At 44.7% G+C, this 24,647-nt stretch overlaps 1 protein-coding gene across 1 annotated transcript; it reads left to right on the forward strand.

Annotated features, from left to right (window-relative positions):
- The first annotated feature begins 997 nt into the window (after window positions 1-997).
- Window positions 998-23,432, forward strand: LOC143818462 (uncharacterized). The gene is made up of 3 exons (XM_077299753.1): window positions 998-1,574; window positions 4,749-4,893; window positions 22,113-23,432. The coding sequence occupies exons 1-3, from the start codon at window positions 1,020-1,022 to the stop codon at window positions 22,409-22,411; spliced, it is 999 nt and encodes a 332-aa protein (XP_077155868.1). The 5' UTR covers window positions 998-1,019; the 3' UTR covers window positions 22,412-23,432.
- Window positions 23,433-24,647: the final 1,215 nt, after the last annotated feature.

Consider the following 24,647-nt stretch of genomic DNA (forward strand, 5'->3'; position numbering starts at 1 on the left):
TAGTGCTGATCTTTTTTCATTCTTCGCTAGGAGAATCAACCAAAACCTCTAAAACTTTTTGTTTGTTTTTTCAAATGAGAAAAACTGATGAAACTCTGAAGGTACAAATGAGACACTGATGAAAATCTGATCCAAAACTCTAATAAAAATTGGTCCATTTTTTTTACCAAGAAAAGAAACTAAAGAGTCACCAATTCTTCAAGCAGGAAATTACCATGTAACTTGTTGTCTGTGCCAATCTGAACAGACATGGGAAGTTACATGTAAGAAATCTTGAGACTTTGGGAAGACATAAGATTAATACTATGTATTTGCAGTATGTTAAATACATTATTATCATTTTTTCTTACATTAACAGAGTTAAAATAATTTGTCTTGAACAATTTGATTTATCTGTTTCTGTAGGTGAAAAACCCTATGAATGTTCCAAGTGCAAGCGAAGATTTTCACATTCAGGATCCTACAGTTCTCACTTAAACAACCGGAAATGCTTTCCCTCTAATAACAGTAATTCGATGGTGCCCCCATTAATACATCCATGTTCTCTCCCTGGAGAACTTTCCTTTGGTCAAAAATATAGCGATCAAGTAACACTGCAAAATTTCCATAGTAAAAACTGGCTAATATACCATCCAATTGCTGAACCTTTACCGGCCCCACATGTCCAGTGGTGTAGCCATGATTTTAATGTAACCCATGGATCACCTGAGAACATTTCTTTGGAGGCAGCTTTAAGTTCACATTTGAAAAAGGCTCAAGATTTTTGGCATTTTGGTAATAATTGCTGGAGAAATTTGCAACAAATTAGATTCAATGGATGGCGAGAAGATGATCATAGACAATGGGACTCTTTACGGACACAAGAAATGGACCACCAGAGTGCCAGTGTCCATCGGTGTGGAAAGTACCAACCAGAAACAATGTTTAGTAGTCAGCACTATGAAACCGATCAAAATACCATGTCTTTATCCCAGTATTCCCAAGACCTGCAAACTAAAACTATAGAAAAGAATTCAGTGATGTATAAAAATACTCCACAAAGAAATCCCAGTAATGAGAAGATAGGAACTGGAAAAGAAGAGGAGGCTACAAAAACTAGTGAATGTGACCGGTTATCTCCTATATACAAACTGAAAACTTTACAGCCCTGCCATTCAAGTCAATATTGTAGCTCAGAACACAAGAAGTCAATTTCCATTAGAACTGTTCATGAACCACCCAACAGTGCTCCGAAAGACCCCCAAAGTGAGCCATTGGACTTATCTGTTCCAAAAATTCGCTCCATTCCAGAAGTGAAGTCACATTTAAGTGAGGAACCATTGAAACTTGCAAATTATACATTTAGAAGCAAAAGTTCCAGATCAGATTTATTCTCACTTGATACTGAGTCACATCAGGGGTCCCACAATTTGCCATGCCTGTTGCCAGATGTATTGCACAACTTCATTCAGAGTCGCTATCCATTTCTTCATATTAACCACAGTTTCAGTGGACTCTCATTCTGCCCTTTCATAAACTGCTTTTACGGAAACCAGCCAAATAACTTAACAAGATGTGAAGACTCCACACCAATGGTAAGTCAACTACTGGTTCTCTAAAAGGGATTCTAGATGCATGTATCTTGAAGCTCATATGCATGGGTATGCTGCATGTACAGTTGTGCACAGAGGCTTTATGGGTTCTTAGTAAAGAGTGTGCCCTGCTGTAAAGGCTGTATCTGACACCATCTGTACGGAGGTACTTTCGCCTTAAAGAACTGTTTACAAGAGTGAATACTTCCAGGGAGTCAATGGAGCATGTCATACTGTATTTGCAGGAGTACGAAATTAACCACACACTCATATTCCAGATTTGCAGGGTTTTACTTCAAGTGATGACGGGAGGTGAGCGACATAGACTTTTGACATTTCGATCCTTCTCGGGTCTTTGTCGCAATTGTCGCTAGAGAGGGAAAAAATCACAACACGAGAGTCCAGTAATATGAAAATAATGCACAGAAAACTCCAGATATACAGTATGAATAATATATACAATATACAGTATATAATATGTATGCATCCCTGGATAGGAAAAGATATATTTTAAAGAGACATAGCATATCACATGTGCCAACCTTGTATAGGACAGTGCCAGCCTATGCAGAGGCAGTGATCTGTGTAATTACATTCGTTGTGTTGGATGCTAGTAGAAGGGAACGAAAAATTACTCCCACATAGGGGCAGTGTTGGCGGATAGTATAAGGGTATGTGCATGCGTTGCGGATTTTGCTGCGGATTCGCAACAGTTTTCCATGCGTTGTACAGTACCATGTAAACCTATGGAAAACAAAATCCGCAGTGCACATGCTGCGGAAAAAAAGTGCAGAAACGCTGCGTTGTTTATTCAGCAGCATGTCAATTCTTTGTGCGGATTCCGCAGCGGATTACACCTGCTCCATAATAGGAATGCGCAGGTGTAAAACCGCAGGTGGAATCCGCAGAAAATCCACAAAAAAATCACGATAAATCTGTGGTAATTCTGCAGGAAATCTGCAGTGCAGTTTACCTGCGGATTTACCAAAATCAGTGCGGAATAATCCGTACAACTTTCCGCAACGTGTGCATGTGGCCTTAGTGTGGTTCAGGAAGTTTGGGTGTAATAGACCCTGGAAATCACGAGAAAGTATGGAGAGGGGAGAGTAGTGGGTAATGAAATAAAAAGCACCCACGTTTCTACTAACAATTGAAATACTGGATATGGGTGCATGACCGGAATCCATGCTCTCATAGGTGGCAGTAAGAGCATATCTGCTCACTCGGCATATTATCAAGAGTAGAAACGATTCCACTGACTCCGTGCGTGCCCCGTGCACTGCACAATGTCAGGTAGTCCTCCACACTATATTACTGCTCCCGTGATGTCCCAAGAAAACATAAATGGGTACAAGCTAATAGTGCTCTGGGATATCCTGCTAGACTGACCTGTACACCTGCACATGGTCCATAAAAGAGAGTGTGATTGATCCATCAGTCGTGGTAGAGAGCGGATGTGTCGTCAAACACCGTGATGAGATCCAGCACGGAAAGCGACCTGACCGGAGCCGTGTCTCAAAGACAAATGTTTGTGCTGCCTAAGTGACATCACTGAAAACGGTGGCGTTAAGGAGAGACCAAAAGTGTTCTACGTGTTTCGGAAAGAAGCGCTGTCCTTCATCAGGTTTCCAGCCTGTCTCCTTTTATAGTATATGAGTTATCAGATTCCATTTGTGATTACCTGATACACAGTGTAGGCACACGGCACAAACTGAGTCAGTGTAAAATAGTAGTTCAATTTTACCATGAAGGCCACCTACAACTTTGTTCAAAATCTGATCAAGTGATAGAAATAGTTTTTTTTTCTTTATTTTGTCTAAGGCTAAGTTTACTTTGAAAACTGTAGGAGAGATCAGTGCAAAATAGGGTCTTATCCGAGAGATATAGTGTGCTTTACGCTCAGATTAAACTAACCTGTTTAAACCATAAAAACAGCATATAGTGCACTATCAGCTGCAGCAGATCCACGGGTCAGCAAGTGAACATCAAACATCAATAGGCCAGAACTTAGCAGTATGTGGATAGTCTCCACGCTGCCAACAGGATTTAAGACATATATCCCAGTGTAGTAAAATGATGGTTTATTTTGACGCGTTTCGAAGTACAAAGTTACTTCTTCTTCAGGACACCCACATATATCAGATACATGTGGTTTTCCTGAAGAAGTAATTTTGTACTTCGAAACAAACCATCATTTTACTACACTGGGATATCTGCCTTAAATCCTGTCGGTAGCGCGGTGACTATCCAACAACACCTTCTGACCTATTTAAGTTTACTTTCAAACATTTCATTAATTGGCACCCGGTTGTACAGATCTGACAGTAACTGAGATATATGATATAATTTTTTCATGCAGTTGTGGTCGAGAATGGTTTTCAGTTCAGCTGGGGAAAAGGTATCTTGCCATGTACCTGACAAATATGACATAGAAATGTGTAATACACAGTTTGGCACCTTCACAATGAATGGATTAAAAGATAATTACTATGTATATCACAACTTATACATAAATAAGTTAACTTTAACAAAGCATTAAAGGGAATCTGTTAGCAGGCTTTTGTTATGTAATCTGAGGATAGCATGAGGTAGGGGCAGAGACGCAGATTTCAGGGATGTGTCACTTATTTGACAGTGTGCTATAGTTTCCATACAATGAATGTTTTATCACCAGGATATAATCACTGCCCAGACTGATTCTCAAGTGAGCCTTAGTCCAACCACACCCCCTCCTCTGATGAGCAGCTCAATGTCAATAGACAATGTACACATAAAGCTGTGGTGTGGGCTTTGAGCTCAGCTGTATTCTACATCTAAAAACTCTGATTATGTCACAACTGCTGCACCCAGAAAACTAAGTGACAAAGTGCTATAATCAGGGTCTCTTTTCCTATATTATGATGCACTCAGATGAGGTAGCAAACACCTGGTGATGGATTCCCTTTAAACGTACAGTTACTTTGTTGTTATAGTATGCTATACTGCTCTATTAGTACAGTGCTTACACCGTGGCGCTGTGCCCATGTATGCCCACAAACTACAAGGGAGGGATACAGGTTGTGCATAGAGTTCAGTTGGGTTTAGGGTGATGAAGTAGAAGCAGGTCATACTGTAGACTCACACAGTACGTTACAAATGTGTTTCCTAATTATTGTCTTCAATATTTGATTCTTCAAGAATGTCTCAGAGGAAGAGAAAAAAGTTGCCTGTGTATCACGTAAGAAGACCACGAAAGCTGAGAATGGCCTATACGCCTGTGATCAGTGTAATAAGAGTTTCCAGAAAAGCAGTTCTCTTCTACGCCACAAATATGAACATACAGGTAAGACCACACACAACTTCTATTTTCTGTACATATACTCCTGTTAAGTCTATTTTAAAAAAAACAAACAATGGTCTACAAATAAATGTCTCATAAAATTGTGGCAAATTTGTACAAAAAAAATCCTCACGGGCCTGCCCCTAACTCTCCCTGTATAGGGGGCGGTCTATCTGGTCAGCTCGTCCATGAGGGGTTCGTCGTCGTGGTCTAGAGGGTCCACTTTCCGTTTTCCCTCTTTGAATCGTCACACTCACATTTGGACTGCACTCGGATGACATCTGAGTGCAGCCTGATTCATACAGCATAACAGTATAACCAGGCCATGGACCCCGCTGGTGTCTCTGCAACTCAAAAGGAGTTACTTTTTTTGCGGGAGAACCAAACTAGAATCATGTCCTTTCTCAAGAACATGGAGTCTCGTCTTGCGACGTTACAGTCTACTGACCCTGGTAACGCTACTCAGTTGGCGGCTCTTCAACAAGAGTTAAGTCAACCACGGGACACTCAGGCCCATATTTTGAATTTTATGGCCTCTGTCGATAATCGACTTCTCTCTCTTCAGACTGCCGCTTCTACTCCTGTACAGGCGTCCACTCCACAGCCCTCACCCTGTCTTGCCAGGCCACCTCGGTATGGTGGGGATCCTAAATTATGTCGCGGGTTTCTCAACCAGTGTCAACTACACTTTGAATTATCCCCGCTACTGTACCCAACTAACCGAGCTAAGGTGGCTTTTGTGATGTCCCATTTGGAGGGCTTTGGCTTGGGTGAACCCTCTTTGGGAGCGAGATGATCCAGTGGTTTCTCAACTTGCTCTCTTTTTAGACACCTTCTGCAGCGCCCCAGAGTCCTGGTGGTTGCAGTACTGACGCTCCGCCACTAAGGGGAGTGATGGTACGTCTGATGGCACTTAAGGAGTTCATCTGACCAGGTATTACAGTCACACATTACACTTCACACTCTGGCCTCCAGGGGGAGCAAAGGGTTCTATGTATTAGGCCACTCCTCACAATCTGGTAAAACTGGGGGTTGGATAGGAAGTTAGGGAGAAGCTGACTGGGTTTGATCCAGGCAACATCCTGTGGCAGAGGGTGTTGCAGGGGAAGATTCAGGGGGGTCCCTGTCAGGGGTGGGATCCTGACAGAGGCCTAGCAAAAAGGACAGATCGTTACGGAACCGCGCCTGCACCTGATTGCGGCGGTATCTTAAGAAAGGATAAGAAGCGAGGTTTATTGTGGAGAAGTGAGAAACCAGATCACAGCACAAAGGAGAATAGAACCAGTAGGAGTCGTGCCTTAAGATCGTGGCAACATCCTACTGAGGTGCGTAGCCGGTGGCCGGAACGCCGAGGAAGTATTGGGCTCCAAGCATTACTTCAAACAGCGCAGGGCAGTTGACTTTAGGTTGGCTGTCTCACCTAAATCACCTAAGCAGACATAGGAGGCAATTGTGGGAGAGGGGCGACTCTAGGGTCCCGGAAGAACTCCAGGCCTACCCGTCATACGGGTGCGTCCTAGCCATATCATCTGGGGGACGGAGAAGAACATCAGAATAGAAACGAGAGTTGTGAGAAAGAACATCAGAAACAGACACAACAGTTGTGAGGACTATCTCGTGGTGCTCAGCAGGGAGGTACTACAACACACAGGCGCTAGAAGGTAGGCACTGATTTCCACCTGCAAAGGGAACTCTGGATGTGCCTTCGGACCCTGAAGCCTTCAGTAAAGAGGTAAAGAGACTGCAACCCTGTGTCCTCGTTATTCATCGCGACTTGCACCACGCACCACCATCACACCTTTCATTGGACGCCCCTTAGCAGGGTCACGGACCGGGTCTAGCCATCGTGACAACCCCAGGACCGAGACAGAGAGGCCCGGTACCGAGTACCCCGCGGCCCTGCGTCTGGGGGCGCTCCAACTTGGCGTCACAAACAGGATCTACTTAAGCCTGAAGGATCAGGTCATGTGTGCCTTGGAACTGTGTCAGAATTGTGCTTGAACTGTGACTTATTGCAAAGACTGAGCATTGCCGATTCTCGCCAAAACCGCCGCCATTACAGCCCTGGGAGGAGCGCAGGAGAAGAAGAAGGGCGTGGAGTGGGCGTACATGAGCTGGAGAGCGCAAAAGACAATGGTCGCCTAGTCTGAATATTTCTATATCTTGAGGACGTGTCCGTCAGCAGCTGAGACCCGTCTCCTGATCTTCTATGGCGGGCGGAGACCGAAGAAATGAAACTATGACTCAGATGAGGTGGGACTGGAGACCAGAGAAGGCCTGTGGAAAAGAATGGCCCCGCACCGACCCCCGTCACCGGAGGATTACTCTGACATGCCCCCTTTGGAGGATTTCGACCCGTGGGAGTTGCCGATGGGGCATCCCATGCCTGAACGGTCCCCAGTCCGTACGCCTCCCTCAGGAGAGTGGAGTGGCGCTGGAGAAGTTACCTCAAGCGAGGGTAATCAGTGCCGCGACTCTCGGGGAGGGCGCCTTGCCTCCGCACCTGACCCAGTCACCACCGCGACCACTGGCGCCCCGGTGGCCCCGCCGCTTGCCCCCAAAGTATCGGGGGGGCACGACCTCAGCCCCTTTCCTTGGGGAGAATATCGGAACCACCTAATCGCGGAGTTCCAGCGAGAAGTGGAGCGGGAAGCGCGAGGTGAGCTGTCGGATGGCTCCTTGCCGAAATGGGGCGCTGTGATTGTTTACCAGCCTCAGGAGGGGAAAGGCTTCATCCAGGAAATCGGAACGGCCCTGAGAGTCCGCATCACCCGGGACAAGGTGGAACCCTGCCTGTGTGGGGATGGCGCTAAGTCCCTCCTGAGACCGGGAGATGTGGTGACGTATCGCCGGCATCTCAAGGGAAGAAGTTGGTGGGCCCGGGAAATGCAGCGCTGTATAGCCGTCCTGGCGGTATCCAGAACCGAGGGGGAGGAGCTTGCTGCCGAAGCAGCTGCAGCAGCCTCTGCCGCTGCCGGCATTATCCACCGGCCCACGCAGACACTCATCGTGGCGCACGACCTGGTCATGCAGAAGACCCAAACCCATGGAGTGTACCTGGCACCGGGAGTAGACTTGGAGTCAAGCCTGCCTGGGCCACAGAGGGCCACCTGTCAGGTAGAGCCCCGGTGGAGGCCACCAGAATCAGAGTAAGCTCTGATGCTCTGCAACTGTAAATAGTTACTTGTTTGTTTCCTGATGTTTAGCTGCTAAAACCCGACCAGGGTTATTCTTAAGGGGATCCCTTTGTTTACCCGGGATCCCTATTGTTTTTGCTTTTTGTTTTTGCTTTTGTTCATCTCTGTTTTAAAGACTGCCGAATCATGGACGGTGAATGGTTCACAAACTGTGTTGTAAATAGTTCGCACCTTCTTAAAGGTGCCCCCTACTGGTTTTACAAAAAGGAGAGCTTTTTGAAGAGACTGTTTTTGAATACAGCACAGACGTTCTTGCCTTTAACCAGACTTGCAGAAGGAGAGTCTTACCTCCGCATCGCCCATACGATAGATCTTGTATTCGGCTCTACTCCTCCTAGAGGTCGTATTTATCCTCTGTCACCCTCCGAGACTCAAGCCATGACTGAATACGTTCAAGAGAATCTGGCCAGAGGCTTTATACGGAAGTCCTCCTCACCTGCAGGCGCTGTTTTTTTCTTCGTCAAGAAGAAGGACGGTTCCCTTCGTCCCTGCATTGATTACCATGGCCTCAATAACATCACCATTAAAAACAAGTATCCATTTCCTCTCATCCCAGAACTTTTTGATCGTCTGCGAGGAGCATGAATCTTCACTAAACTGGATCTCAGACGAGCTTACAACTTGATCCAAATTCGTTCGGGAGATGAATGGAAGACTGCGTTTAACACCAGAGACGGTCATTATGAGTATTTGGTAATGCCTTTCGGCTTTTGAAAAACTGCAGGAGCATTACATGAGTTGGTGAATGATGTTTTTCGGGACCTACTTTACACCTGTGTAGTGGTGTACTTGGACGACATCCTTGTGTTTTCACTGGATCTGCTTTCTCATAGGAGACATGTGTGGCAAGTTCTTCTCCGTCTGAGGGAGAATCGTCTGTATGCTAAACTTGAGAAGTGTGCCTTCAAACAGTTGTCCCTGCCGTTCCTGGGCTTCATCATCTCTGATTCTGGTCTGTGTATGGATCCAGCTAAAGTTTCTGCCGTACTCAACTGGCCACGTCCACTTGGGGTTAAGGCGATTCAGAGTTTTCTAGGATTCGCAAATTACTATCGGCAATTTATTCCTCATTTCTCCTTTTTGTCAGCTTCCATCTCTTCTTTGATAAAGAAGGGTGCCAATCCTCGTCTTTGGCCAGCAGAGGCTGAAAAGGCTTTTCATTCTCTCAAAGAAGCATTCGCCTCCGCTCCTTTACTCCATCGCCCTGAAGCTAATAAACCCTTCTTCCTAGAGGTTGACGCCTCTGCTGTCGGTGCCGGAGCTGTGCTTTCTCAGAAGTCTTCTACTGGTCGTCTTGTGCCCTGTGGTTTCTTCTCCAAGAGTTTCTCTTCTTCTGAAAGAAATTATTCCATTGGCGACAGAGAACTTTTGGCCATTAAATTGGCCTTAGAGGAGTGGAGATATCTGTTGGAAGGAGCCTTATACCCCTTTGTCATCTTTACGGATCATAAGAATTTGGCATACATCCGTTCAGCGCACCGACTGAATCCACAACAGGCCAGGTGGGCCTTGTTCTTTGCCCGATTTGACTTTGAACTTCGCTTCCTGCCTGGAGAAAAGAACTTCAAAGCTGACGCTCTATCCAGGTCCTTCTTGTCGGTGGACACTGAGGAGTCCTCGCACATCATTGACCCCGCTAGAATCATCACACTTGCTCCAGTATCTATGACCTCTTTACCTCCGGGTAAGACTTTTGTTTCTGAGAGGAACAGGAGACGTGTGTTACTCTGGGGACATGCTTCCAAGCTAGCGGGACATGTCGGTTTCAAGAAAACTCTTGATCTAATATCTCGTTACTACTGGTGGCCGACTCTTTTGAAGGATGTCCAAGCTTTTGTGGTCTCTTGTCCTTCCTGTGCCAATAACAAAGTACCCAGGCGGCTTCCTTCCGGGCTTCTTCTTCCTCTTCCAGTGCCTACCGCTCCGTGGCAACATATCGCAATGGATTTCTTAACTGATCTGCCTTGTTCCTGTGTTTGTACCGTCATCCTCGTGGTTGTGGACCATTTTTCTAAAATGGCACATTTCATTGCTCTTCCTGGTCTGCCTTCGGCTCCTGAACTGGCGAAGATTTTTGTTCAACATATTTTTCGCATTCATGGTCTTCCACAGCACATTGTTTCTGACCGGGTAGTTCAGTTCACTGCTCGTTTCTGGAGATCTCTCTGTAAGTCATTGAACATTTCGCTTGATTTTTCTTCGGCCTATCATTCACAGTCCAACGGCCAAGTGGAGCTGTTAGGATCTGGTGGCCTTGGAGCCGCATGAAACTTTCTCTGGAGTTGGTGGAACCTGTACTGACCGCAATCCTGAACTAACACCGCAACTAGAAGTAGCTGTGGGGTGTGCATAACACTCCCTAGACACCTCGACACAGCCTGAGGACTAAATACCCCTATAGACGGAAGTGGGAATGCTATCTTGCCTCAGAGCAGACCCCCAAAGGATAGGCAGCCCCGCACGAATAATGACTGTGAGTAGGAGAAGAATAGACACACGCAGGTAGAAAACAGGATTTAGCAAAAGAGGCCACTCTAGCTAAATAGGAAAGGATAGGACAGATAACTAGGCGGTCAGTATTAAAACCCTTCCAAAAATATCCACAGCAGATAATACAAAAAGTTCCATAATCTAGCTCAAGACATGGAATGTATATCTGCCACTCCAGAGAATCCAGCAAGACTGAGAAAATACTGACACAATCTAAGCTGGACAAGAAAACACAAAGAATAGCACTGAATTGTGAAGCACACAACATGTGTGCCAAAGGGAAAAAGAACCAGACACTTATCTTTGCTGATTTGGCAGAAAGGCAGGAGGAACCAGGCAGAGGTCCTACACGTCGCAACAACAATTGACAACTGGCAAGGACTAATGAATCCTGCACGCCTAAATACCCCAGTCAGATCTGCCATCAGCAGATACACCTGACCAGGACTGCAGCTCAGGGGCAACTGCATTACCACCTACAACCACCGGAGGGAGCCCAACAGCAGAATTCACAACAGTACCCCTCCCTTGAGGAGGGGTCACCGAACCCTCAACAGAGCCCCCAGGCCAATCAGGACGAGCCAGATGAAAAGCATGAACCAAATCAGCAGCATTGACATCAAAAGCAAAAACCCAAGAATTATCCTCCTGGCCATAACCCTTCCATTTGACAAGGTACTGAAGCCTCCGCCTCGAATCCAAAATCTTCTCAACCACATACTCCAACTCCCCATCAACCAACACAGGGGCCGGAGAATCAACAGAGGGAACAACGGGCACCACATATTTCCGCAATAAAGATCTATGGAAGACATTATGGATAGCAAAAGAGGCCGGAAGCGCCAATCGAAAAGACACCGGATTAATAATCTCATAAATCCTATAAGGACCAATAAACCGAGGCTTAAACTTAGGGGAAGAGACCTTCATAGGAACATGACGGGAAGACAACCAAGCCAAATCCCCAACCCGAAGCCGGGAACCAACACACCGACGACGGTTAGCAAAACGTTGAGCCTGCTCCTGAGACAACACCAAATTGTCCACCACATGAGCCCAAATCTGCTGCAACCTGTCAACCACAGAATCCACACCAGGACAGTCAGAAGGCTCAACCTGCCCAGAAGAAAAACGAGGATGAAAACCAAAATTACAAAAAAAAGGCGAAACCAAAGTAGCCGAACTAGCCCGATTATTAACGGCAAACTCGACCAATGGCAAAAAGGCCACCCAATCATCCTGATCGGCACGAAACAAAGCATCTCAAATAAGTCTCCAAAGTCTGATTAGTTCGCTCGGTCTGGCCATTTGTCTGAGGATGGAATGCAGAAGAAAAAGACAAATCAATGCCCAGCCTAGCACAAAAGGCACGCCAAAACCTAGAAACAAACTGGGAACCTCTGTCGGACACAATATTCTCCGGAATACCATGCAAACAAACCACATGCTGAAAAAACAACGGAACCAACTCTGAAGAGGAAGGCAATTTAGGCAAAGGCACCAAATGAACCATCTTAGAAAACCGGTCACAAACAACCCAGATAACAGACATCATCTGGGAAACCGGAAGATCAGAAATAAAATCCATTGAAATATGCGTCCAGGGCCTCTCAGGGACCGGCAATGGCAAAAGTAACCCACTAGCACGGGAACAACAAGGCTTGGCCCGCGCACAAGTCCCACAGGACTGCACAAAAGAACGCACATCACGTCACAACGAAGGCCACCAAAAGGACCTACCAACCAAATCTCTGGTACCAAAAATACCAGGATGACCAGCCAACACAGAACAGTGAACCTCAGAAATCACTCTACTAGTCCATCTGTCAGGAACAAACAATTTCCCCACAGGACAGCGGTCAGGTCTATCAGCCTGAAATTCCTGAAGAACCCACCGTAAATCAGGGGAAATGGCAGAAAGGACCACCCCTTCTTTCAGAATGCCCACCGGTTCACGGGCCTCAGGAGAATCAGGCAAAAAACTCCTAGAAAGGGCATCAGCCTTAATATTCTTAGAACCCGGAAGATACGAAACCACAAAATCAAAACGGGAAAAAAACAAGGACCATCGAGCCTGTCTAGGACTCAGCCGTTTGGCAGACTCGAGGTAAATCAAATTCTTATGATCGGTCAGGACCACAATACGGTGCTTAGCTCCCTCAAGCCAATGTCGCCACTCCTCAAACTCCCACTTCATAGCCAACAACTCCCGATTGCCGACATCATAATTGCGTTCAGCAGGCGAAAACTTGCGGGAGAAGAAGGCACACGGTTTCATCAAAGAACCAACAGAATCCCTCTGAGACAAAACAGCCCCTGCCCCAATCTCAGAAGCATCAATCTCAACCTGAAACGGAAGAGAAAAATCTGGTTGGCGCAACACCGGAGCAGAAGTAAATCGGCGTTTAAGCTCCTGAAAGGCAGAGACAGCCGCAGAGGACCAATTCGCCACATCAGCGCCTTTTTTCGTCAAATCAGTCAAGGGTTTAACCATGCTGGAGAAGTTAGCAATGAAACGGCGATAAAAATTTGCAAAACCCAAAAATTTCTGAAGGCTCTTCATGGATGTGGGTTGAATCCAATCATGAATAGCCTGAACCTTAACCGGATCCATCTCCATAGATGAGGGAGAAAAAATAAAGCCCAAAAAAGAAACCTTCTGCACCCCAAAGAGACACTTAGACCCCTTCACAAACAAAGCATTGTCACGAAGGATCTGAAATACCATCCTGACCTGTTCCACATGAGACTTCCAATCATCGGAAAAAATCAAAATATCGTCCAAATATACAATCAAGAATTTATCAATATAAGTCCGGAAGATATCATGCATGAAGGATTGAAAAACAGATGGAGCGTTAGTGAGCCCGAATGGCATCACAAGGTATTCAAAATGGCCTTCGGGCATATTAAACGCAGTTTTCCATTCATCACCCTGTTTAATACGAACAAGATTATATGCCCCCCGAAGGTCAATCTTAGTAAACCAACTAGCCCCCTTAATCCTAGCAAACAAATCGGAAAGCAAAGGTAAAGGGTATTGAAACTTGACAGTGATCTTATTCAAGAGGCGACAGAATTGTTTTGTCAGAAATTTAGAAAATGGTCTGTGTTGACTAAATGGAATGATGATGCTTTGGTGGCAATTTTCAGAAAGGGTCTTTCTGAATCTGTTAAAGATGTTATGGTGGGGTTTCCCACGCCTTCCGGTCTGAGTGATTCTATGTCTCTGGCCATTCAGATTGATCGGCGCTTGCGGGAGCGTAGAACTGTGCGAGCTGTGGCGTCGTCTTCAGAGCCAATTCCTGAGCCAATGCACTGTGAGTAGGAGAAGAATAGACACATGCAGGTAGAAAACAGGATTTAGCAAAAGAGGCCACTCTAGCTAAATAGGAAAGGATAGGTGTTGTGAATTATGTTCTCGGGCTCCCTCTTGTGGTCATGAGTGGTACTTTGTGAGTTCTGTTCATGGGCTCCCTCTGGTGGCTTTTAGTGTTACCGCTGGTCTGTAGCTGGACTCCAGCTGCCTCGTTTCCTGTTAGGCCTGCTGCCTATTTAACTCCGTCTGGACCTTTACTTGTTGCCTGCTGTCGTTGTATTCAGTACTGGTTCAGATCTCTCTGGGACTTCCCTTGTTACCTGTCTCCTCGTGGATAAGCTAAGTTCATGCTAGTCCATTTTTGCTCATTGCTATTTGAAAATGTTTCTCAGTATGTTATGAGTTCAGTCCAGCTTGCTTATATGCTATTTGATTGCTAGCTGGAAGCTCTGGGGTGCGGAGTTGCGCCCCTCACATCGTGAGTCGGTGTGGGGGTCTTTTTGTATTCTCTGCGTGGATACTTTTGTAGTATTTTATACTGACCGCACAGATTCCTTGCTATCTTCTGACTATTTAGTTATTAGCGGGCCTCATTTGCTAAAACCTATTTTCATTTCCCAGTTTGTGTCCAGATTTTGGCGGTCCTTTTGTGCTAGGATGGGCATTGATTTGTCTTTTTCTTCGGTCTTCCATCCTCAGACGAATGGCCAAACCGAACGTACTAATCAGACCTTGGAAACTTATCTGAGATGTTTTGTTTCTGCTGATCAGGATGATTGGGTGACTTTTTTGCCATTGGCTGAGTTCGCCCTCAATAATCGGGCTAGTTCCGCTACTTTGGTTTCGCCTTTTTTTTGTAATTCTGGTTTTCATCCTCGTTTTTTCCTCAGGTCAGGTTGAACCTTCTGACTGTCCTGGGGTGGATTCTGTGGTGGATAGGTTGCAGCAGATTTGGAACCACGTAGTGGACAATTTGACGTTGTCACAGGAGAAGGCTCAGCGCTTTGCTAATCGCCGTCGCTGTGTGGGTCCCCGACTTCGTGTGGGGGATTTGGTATGGTTGTCATCTCGTTATGTTCCGATGAAGGTTTCCTCTCCTAAGTTCAAACCTCGTTTCATCGGTCCTTACAAGATTTTAGAAATCCTCAATCCTGTATCATTTCGTTTGGACCTCCCAGCATCTTTTGCCATTCATAATGTGTTCCATAGGTCATTGTTGCGGAGGTATGTGGTGCCTGTGGTTCCTTCTGTTGACCCTCCTGCTCCAGTGTTGGTCGAGGGAGAATTGGAGTATGTGGTGGAGAAGATCTTGGATTCTCGTATTTCGAGACGGAAGCTTCAGTACTTGGTTAAATGGAAGGGCTATGGTCAGGAGGATAATTCCTGGGTTGTTGCCTCTGATGTCCATGCTGCTGATTTGGTTCGTGCCTTTCATTTGGCTCGTCCTGATCGGCCTGGGGGCTCTGGTGAGGGTTCGGTGACCCCTCCTCAAGGGGGGGGTACTGTTGTGAATTCCATTCTCGGGCTCCCTCTTGTGGTCATGAGTGGTACTTTGTGAGTTCTGTTCATGGGCTCCCTCTGGTGGCTTTTAGTGTTACGGCTGGTCTGTAGCTGGACTCCAGCTGCCTCGTTTCCTGCTAGGCCTGCTGCCTATTTAACTCCATCTGGACCTTTACTTGTTGCCTGCTGTCGTTGTATTCAGTACTGGTTCAGATCTCTCTGGGACTTCCCTTGTTACCTGTCTCCTCGTGGATAAGCTAAGTTCATGCAAGTCCATTTTTGCTCATTGCTATTTGAAAATGTTTCTCAGTATGTTATGAGTTCAGTCCAGCTTGCTTATATGCTATTTGATTGCTAGCTGGAAGCTCTGGGGTGCGGAGTTGCGCCCCTCACATCGTGAGTCGGTGTGGGGGTCTTTTTGTATTCTCTGCGTGGATACTTTTGTAGTATTTTATACTGACTGCACAGATTCCTTGCTATCTTCAGACTATTTACTTATTAGCGGGCCTCATTTGCTAAAACCTATTTTCATTTCTATGTTTGTGTTTTCCCCTTAAACTCACCGTTATTATTGGTGGGGGGCTTCTTACACTTTGGGGAAAATTTCTCTGAGGCAAGTGAGTCTTTGTTTCTCTCTAGGGGTAGCTAGTTTCTCAGGCTGTGAACGAGGCGTCTAGGCCGAGTTAGGAACGCTCCACGGCTGCCTATAGTGTTTGTTGATAGGATCAGGATTGCGGTCAGTAAAGTTCCCACATTCCCAGAGCTTGTCCTTATTTTTGGTTTACCCATCAGGTCAGTTCATGTGTTCCTTACCACCAGGATCATAACAGATAGGACAGATAACTAGGCGGTCAGTATTAAAACCCTTCCAAAAATATCCACAGCAGATAATACAAAAAGTTCCATAATCTAGCTAAAGACATGGAATGTATATCTGCCACTCCAGAGAATCCAGCAAGACTGAGAAAATACTGACACAATCTAAGCTGGACAAGAAAATACAAAGAATAGCACTGAATTGTGAAGCACACAACATGTGTGCCAAAGGGAAAAAGAATCAGACACTTATCTTTGCTGATTTGGCAGAAAGGCAGGAGGAACCAAGCAGAGGTCCTACACCTCCCAACAACAATTGACAACTGGCAAGGACTAATGAATCCTGCACGCCTAAATACCCCAGTCAGATCTGCAATCAGCAGATACACCTGACCAGGACTGCTACTCAGGGGCAACTGCATTACCACCTACAACCACCGGAGGGAGCCCAAAAGCAGAATTCACAACATGGAGCGTACCAATCAGATCCTGGTTACTTATCTCCGGCATTTCTCCAACGCTCATCAAAATGATTGGTCTGACTTACTACCATGGGCCGAGTTTTCTTATAATAACCACACCAGCGAAGCTTCTACCAAATCTCCATTTTTTGTCGTCTACGGACAACACCCTGGTCTTCCACTACCAGTTCCTCCTGTCTCTACTGTGCCGGCGGCAGATCTTCTGTCTAGAGAATTCTCCAGGGTTTGGCAGGAGACCAAGTCTGCTCTCCAACTAGCTCAGCATAGGATGAAGAGGCATGCAGATAAAAGGTGTCTCGATTCTCCTGTGTTCCATCCGGGGGATAAGGTCTGGCTTTCTTCTAGATTTATTCGCCTTAAAATCCCTTCACATAAACTGGGTCCCCGTTATATTGGTCCTTTCGAGGTTTTGGCACGTATTAACAACATTTCTTACAAACTTAAGTTACCTGCCTCTCTTCGTATCCCTAATTCCTTTCATGTATCTCTCCTTAAGCCTGTAGTTTTTAATCAGTTTCATACCTCGACTCTTTCTTCTCCTTCGCCTGTTTCCGCAGACAATATTTTTGAGCTTAAGGACATTTTGGCCATGAAAAAAATTAGAGGTAGAACTTTGTTTTTGGTCGACTGGAAGGGTTTCGGTCCTGAGGAGAGATCCTGGGAGCCTCGGGAGAATATTCAGGCTCCTCAAATTTTAGCTAAGTTTCTTTCTGGCCTAAAGAGGAGGGAGGGATGTAAAGACGGGGGTACTATCATACCGCTGCTGCCGCCTCCTCGCTCGCTCCCGGCCTCTGCTTCTCGTGCGCGCGCGCATACCAGGTTCAGTGCTGCGCGTGTGCATTTCTGATCTTCTGTCGGCATCTCCTCTATGGACTAGTACTCGGAAGTCGGACCTCCTTATTGTCCTCTCTATGGTTCTGGAGGTCTGTTACCCGGAAGTGCTACCCTGCCTTTAGGTATTTAAACTGCTTCCTGCCGTCCCTCTGTGCCTGGTTATCATTTGTTCCTTCAGGTGTTCCTGGCCACTCTTAGTCTCTGTGAAGTTCGGTTTCCCTCTGACTTTGGGTTTATCCTGTCTTTCCTGTATCCTGCTAAGCCTCTGCGTTCCCTCAGTTCCTCCGCCAGTCCCTGCACTGCTGCAGTTTACCCACCAGTCCTGTGTCTCTGTAGTACTCACCTATCCTGTGGTCCTACTATCTCCACCTCTTCTTGGTCTTCTCCCGTCCTGGTCCTCCAACTTCCATGGCGATAGTCCCTCACGGGCCTGCCCCTAACTCTCCCTGTATAGGGGGCGGTCTATCTGGTCAGCTCGTCCGTGAGGGGTTCGTCGTCGCGGTCTAGAGAGTCCACTTTCCGTTTTCCCTCTTTGAATCGTCACACTCACATTTGGACTGCACTCGGATGAGATCTGAGTGCAGCCTGATTCTTACAGCATAACAGCCGTCCTGTGGAAATATGACACCTTCTGGAAATTATGGCACTGCATACGATTCCAACATGTCAAAATACGTGTTTGCCGTCAGAGACCGCTCAGCGAAAAAAAAATGGACCTATCACCTTATCATGCATCAGGCCACACAACACGTTCACTTTAGGGGTGTTACGTTCGTACTCAACATAGGCATGAGGATGTTCAGCAGCCAATATTCGGACGTTATGGCGATGAACATGTCCACAGATATGGAAGGTCGCCTCATCGCTAAATCTTGCAAAAATCTTCATCATTGTCGATCTCATGAAGCATATCTGTAGCAAACGCGTATCGTTTGGGTCTATCTGCCGGTTTGATAGCGTGCAACAGCTGCAATTTGTACCCTGTAAAATAGAGACATTTCTTTAACACCTTATGAACTGTAGGCTTGCTTAGGTGTAATTGTCGAGCACACGCACGCACAGATTTTTTAGCGCTCCTTAGGTAGCTATCCCGTATAGCCTCTACAGACTCATCACTGACTGATGGCTTACCAGAATGGGGTTTCTCCACCAAACTGCCGATTTCCTTCACGTGCTTATCCCGCCGAGTAATGTTATTCCTATGTGGTGGCGCTTCGTTATAAACGCGCCAATATTCACGTAGGTCACGGATTCAAATTTTGGGAGCCACAGAACACACTGAACTTTCCTCAGTACCGTCCACATCTCGACTGGCATGGAAAACCATACAGCTGGCATAAGTTTGTGGTTGCATGATGTCACAGATCTGGCAGTGTATTAATCAGAGTTCAGTTTATCACGGGTTAATCTAACTGGGGGCTCAGCAACAGCTTTAATGGGTTTGTGTTGTTTGATTGGTTCTTGTTATCTCTCCTCATGAACAGGTTTGATATGATTGGGCCAGAGAAAGGGCGCCAAACTGTAAACTATAAAAGTGCACCATGACTTTACGGACACACTATAGTGTAATTTTACTGATGGTTATGATGATACAGTAGCACTGATTTAATGGTGTATGTATACAGTGGGATGCTAACATGTACTGTGTACTGTATATATTGTAGCTAAATCTGACATACCAACTTTTACACCAAAACTGTGAGCATAGAACACACCTTCAAGAAGTCAATTATCTTTTTACCACCTGTATGAGATGCATATGATGAAAAAATAACATACTAGTATACGTTCACCTTTTAAATCCACGCTGCTCCCACACAGATGGTTCCACCGCCCTGCAGACTCTTTACTTGGCTGTCGAAATGAAGTGGTATGTTTAACACTTGACCCTGAAAGTCAATCATTGCTGTAAGTATGGGCAATATGTCACCGCTGCAGCCAGTGATCGGTCGGCATGGTCACGTCATATAAAACATATCATCACTGTAGCCAAGTAAACAAAGAGCATTTAGGGATTACTAGAGTGAATGTCTGTGTCATTTTCAGTTATATGCATCTATCCCGCCCCTGTTACTCAATACATGGCTGTCGGCCAAGCGATTGTTTAGCAGCAGCAGGGTCGACTCAAGGTTTTCGTGGGCCCCTTTAACACATACCACAATTCACGATGCACAGTTAAGGAATATAGGTATAATACAATGCCAAAGATTTCACTTCTTAAGGTACCGTTACACTAAACGACTTACCAACTATCACGACCAGCGATACAACCTGGCCGTGATCGTTGGTAAGTCGTTGTGTGGTCGCTGGGGAGCTGTCACACAGACAGCTCTCTCCAGCGACCAACGATCAGGGGAACGACTTCGGCATTGTTGAAACTGTCTTCAACGATGCCGAAGTCTCCCTGCAGCACCCGGGTAACCAGGGTAAACATCGGGTTACTAAGTTCAGGGCCGCGCTTAGTAACCCGATATTTACCCTGGTTACCATTGTAAAAGTTAAAAAAAAAAAACAGTACATACTCACATTCTGATGTCTGTCACGTCCCCCGGCGTCCACAGGGTTAAAACTGCTTTCGGCAAGAGCGCTGCTAATATGCACGCGCTGCTGCCGAGAACTTCCCTGCACTGAATGTGTCAGCGACGGCAGTAACAGCGGTGACGTCACCGCTGTGCTCTGCTTTACGGCCGGCGCTGACACAGTCAACCCTGTGGACGCCGGGGGACGTGACAGACATCAGAATGTGAGTATGTAGTGTTTTGTTTTTTTTTTTACTTTTACAATGGTAACCAGGGTAAATATCGGGTTACTAAGCGCGGCCCTGCACTTAGTAACCCGATATTTACCATGGTTACAAGTGAACACATCGCTGGATCGGCGTCACACACGCCGATCCAGCGATGACAGCGGGTGATCAGCGACCAAAAAAAGGTCCTGATCATTCCCATCGACCAACGATCTCCCAGCAGGGGCCTGATCGTTGGTCGCTGTCACACATAACGAGATCGTTAGCGGGATCGTTGCTTACGTCACCAAAAGTGTGACGTTGCAACGATATCGTTAACGATATCGTTATGTGTGACTCAGCCTTTACATTACATGAGTGATATCTATTGTAAATTATACAATAGCTCAGAAATCAGTGGATCCTCACAGTGCACAGCACAGAGTGACTGCATACTTATTATTTCAGACCAAACAGTATAGTCCTCCATACAGTATTATGGGAACCACCTAGTTCTCCATATAGTGTTATGAGCACCACATAGTCTTGCATCCAGTATTATGAGCACTACATAGTCCTCCATAAAGTAGTATGAGCACCCCATAGTCCTCCATACAGTATTATGCGCACCACATATTCCTCCATACAGTATTATGGGCACCATATATTGCTCCATACACTATTATGGGCCACATATATTTCTCCATACAGAATAATGTGCCCTATATAATGCTCCATACAGTATATTGGCCCCATATAATGCTCCATAAAGAATAATGGTCCCTATATATTACTCCATACATTATAATGGGCCCCATATATTGCAACATACAGTATAATGGGGCCCACATAGTGCTCCATACAGTATAATGGGCCCACACATAGTGCTCCATACAGTATATTGGGCACCATATAATGCTCCATTCAGAATAATGGACTCCATATAATGCTCCATACAGTATAATGGGTCCCATATAATGCTCTATACAGTATAATGGGTCCCATATAATGCTCCATACAGTATAATGGGCCCCATATAATCCTCCATACAATACTCCATACACTATAATGGCCCCATATAATCCTCCATACAGTATAATGGGTCCAATATATTGCTCCATATAGTATATAATGGCCCCATATAGTGGCTCATACAATATAATGGGCCCTACATAATGCTCCATACAGAATAATGGACCCTATATATAGCTCCATACAGTATAATTGCCACATATAATGCTCCATACAATATATAATGGCCCCATATAATGCTCACACAGTATAATGGCCCCATATATTGCTACATATATAAAATAAAAAATAATCAAATACTCCCCACTGCTGCAGCTGCCTCAACGTTTTCAGAGATGGTTTTGCAAATTTGCAACCTTGTCCAGCCAGATAAGCATCACCAACATTTCTTCTCAGGTCATCATAAATCCCCTTTGTTCATGCCATGATACAACATCACAAACATGTGTTGTCCAGATCAGACTTTAAAAGATCTGTTTTCATTAAAAAAAACCCTCACACCTGATTGTCATCCTTTAGATTTAAAACAGACACAAATTCTACCTTCCAATTATCTATTAATCCTAAAGGTTCACATATTTTTGCCCTTCATTGACATGTGATATTGGATTATTTTCCCCTATAAAAAAAATTACAGTCTAATATTTCTGATTCATTTGTTTGACTTTATTTCCTTTATCAACTTTTAGGATTGATGCAAAATCTGATGTAGTTTTTGGACAAATATGTGAAGAAATATAAAAAATTCTGAGGGGTTTACAAACTTTCAAGCACCACTATATGACTTTGTTCCTTATAACAATCTAATTCTACTCTCTCATTTCCAGGAAACAGACCACATCAATGTGAAATTTGTAACAAGGCCTTCAAGCACAAACATCATCTCATTGAGCATATTCGTCTACACTCAGGAGAAAAACCATATAGTTGTGATAAATGTGGCAAAAGATTCTCCCATTCTGGGTCCTTCTCCCAACATATGAATCATCGCTATTCCTACTGCCATAGAGACAATACATATCTCCCAGAAAATGCTGAAATGGCTTGGGGAAACACATCGAACAAGTCTGAAAATCACCAATCATTGCATTCTACTGAAGAGCGGAGGAATGTGGTGCAGACATGAATATTACCCATAGAATACAAAAGTAAAAGGCACTACAGTGGTTCTCTGAGGAAGTGGACCAATCAGTATTAAAAATTGGATTCACAATTGTTTTTCATGGGTTTTGTTATCAAATACCTTATTAGATCTTATTAACATTCTTTATGTGTTAAAGAATAGAAGATGAATAAGATGATTACTGTTGAGAAAATGGATTTAGCTACGTCAAGATAAATGGAGGATAGGGCCATAAGGAACCCTAGTTTGACAATGATTACCATGTTGAAGAAGTCTACCCACTTCTGAGAATCCAAGTGTTTGAAGTTCTGGAAATAGATAAGCTTTAATAATGTACTAGGCAGAAGTGTAACATAAAGCTCCCATGCAAAATCTGTAAGACTGGAATCACACATGCAGTTTTTGTGCCATTTTTTGAACCAAGAAGAAGGAAAAATATAAAGGAAAGACGGATACTCCATACTTTTGTATCTACTTCTGTGTTTGTCTCACAATAATTGCATGCGTAATTCCAGTATAACATAGCCCCCACTTAGCATTGTATGTTTCAATACTAGTGTCCTCTAATGTGACAGAAGGGAATTATGTTCCCTCAGACCCAAGAATTAAGATGCAATTGCGATTTCTGTACCCCTCAGCACTAGCACAGTTTTAGCATAAATTGCCCTCATATTGTTACAATCTGAACTTTAGTGTGCAAAATAACCACTATTCCTTAAATATATACTGTCATGGCCGCAAGTTTTGGCACCCTTGAAATTGTTCCAGGAAATGAAGTATTTCTCCCAGAAAATGATTGCAATTACACATGTTTTGTTATACACGTTTATTGTCTTTGTTTGTATTGGAACAACACAAAAAAGCAGAGGACAAAAAGGCAAATTGGACATAATTTCACACATCACCCCAAAAATGGGGGTAAACTACTTTGTTCCACGCATGTGATGCTCATTCAAACACACCTGTGGCCAGTAACAGGTGCAGGCAATATGAAAATCACCCCTGAAACCAGATAGAAGGGGAAAAGTTGACTTAATCTTTGCATTGTGTGTCTGTGTGTGCCATTGGAAGCATGGAGAACAGAAAGAGAGGACGAGAACTGTCTGAAGACTTGTGAACCAAAATTGGTAAACAATAACAGCAATCTCAAAGTTATAAGTTCATCTCCAGAGAACTTGATGTCCCTTTGTCCATGGTGCACAATATAATCAAGAACTTTAAAACTTCCGGCACTGTAGCTAATCTCCCTGGATGTGGATGACAGAGAAAAGTTGATGAAAGTTTGCAACGTGGGATATTCTGGATGGTGGATAAGCAGCCCAAATCAAGTTCCAAAGAAATTTGAGCTGTCCTGCAGGCTCAGGGTGCATCAGTGTCAGCGCAAACTATCTGATGACATTTAAATTAAATGAAACGGTATGGCAGGAGACCAAGAGGACCCCACTGCTGACACAGACACATAAAAAAAGCTAAATTGAAGTTTGCAAAAATGTGTGAGATTAAGCCAAAATCCTTCTGGGAAAGCGTCTTGTGGACAGATGAGATCATGATAGAGCTTTTTGGTAAAGCACATCATTCTACCATTTCTCAAAAACGCAGTGAGGCCTATAAAGAAAACGACACAGTACCTACAGTCAAATATGTTCAAGTTTCAAAAATGTTTTGGGGTTTGTTTGGCTGCCTCTGGGTGCCTCAAGTGTGTGCAAGGCATCATGAAATCTGAAGATTACCAAAGAATTTTGGTTCGCAATGTAGTGCCCAGTGGGTTTGCATCCTAGGTCATGGGTGTTCCAGCAGGACAATGACCCCAAACATACTTCAAAAAGTATCCAGAAGTGGATGGAAACAAAGCACTGGAGAGTTCTGAAGTGGCCAGCAATGAGTCCGGATCTATATCTAATTGAACACCTGTGAATAGATCTCAAAAATGCTGTTCGGACAAGGAATTCATCAAATATGTGAGACTTGGAGCAGTTTGCAAAAGAAGAGTGGCCCAAACCTCTAGTTGAGAGGTGTAAGAAGATTGTTGATGGTTATAGGAAGTGATTGATTGCATTATTTATTCCAAAGAGTGTGCAACCAAATATTAAGTTGAGGTGCCAACAATTTTGTCCGGAACACTTTGGGGTTGTGTGTGAAATTGTGTTCAATTTAACTTTTTTTCAGTTTTTTTTGTGTTGTTCCAATACACATAAATAAACGTGAATACAGAACATGTGTAATTGTAATAATTTTCTGG

This window comes from Ranitomeya variabilis, chromosome 3, assembly GCF_051348905.1.
Source record: "Ranitomeya variabilis isolate aRanVar5 chromosome 3, aRanVar5.hap1, whole genome shotgun sequence".
Taxonomy (NCBI): Eukaryota; Metazoa; Chordata; class Amphibia; order Anura; family Dendrobatidae; genus Ranitomeya; species Ranitomeya variabilis.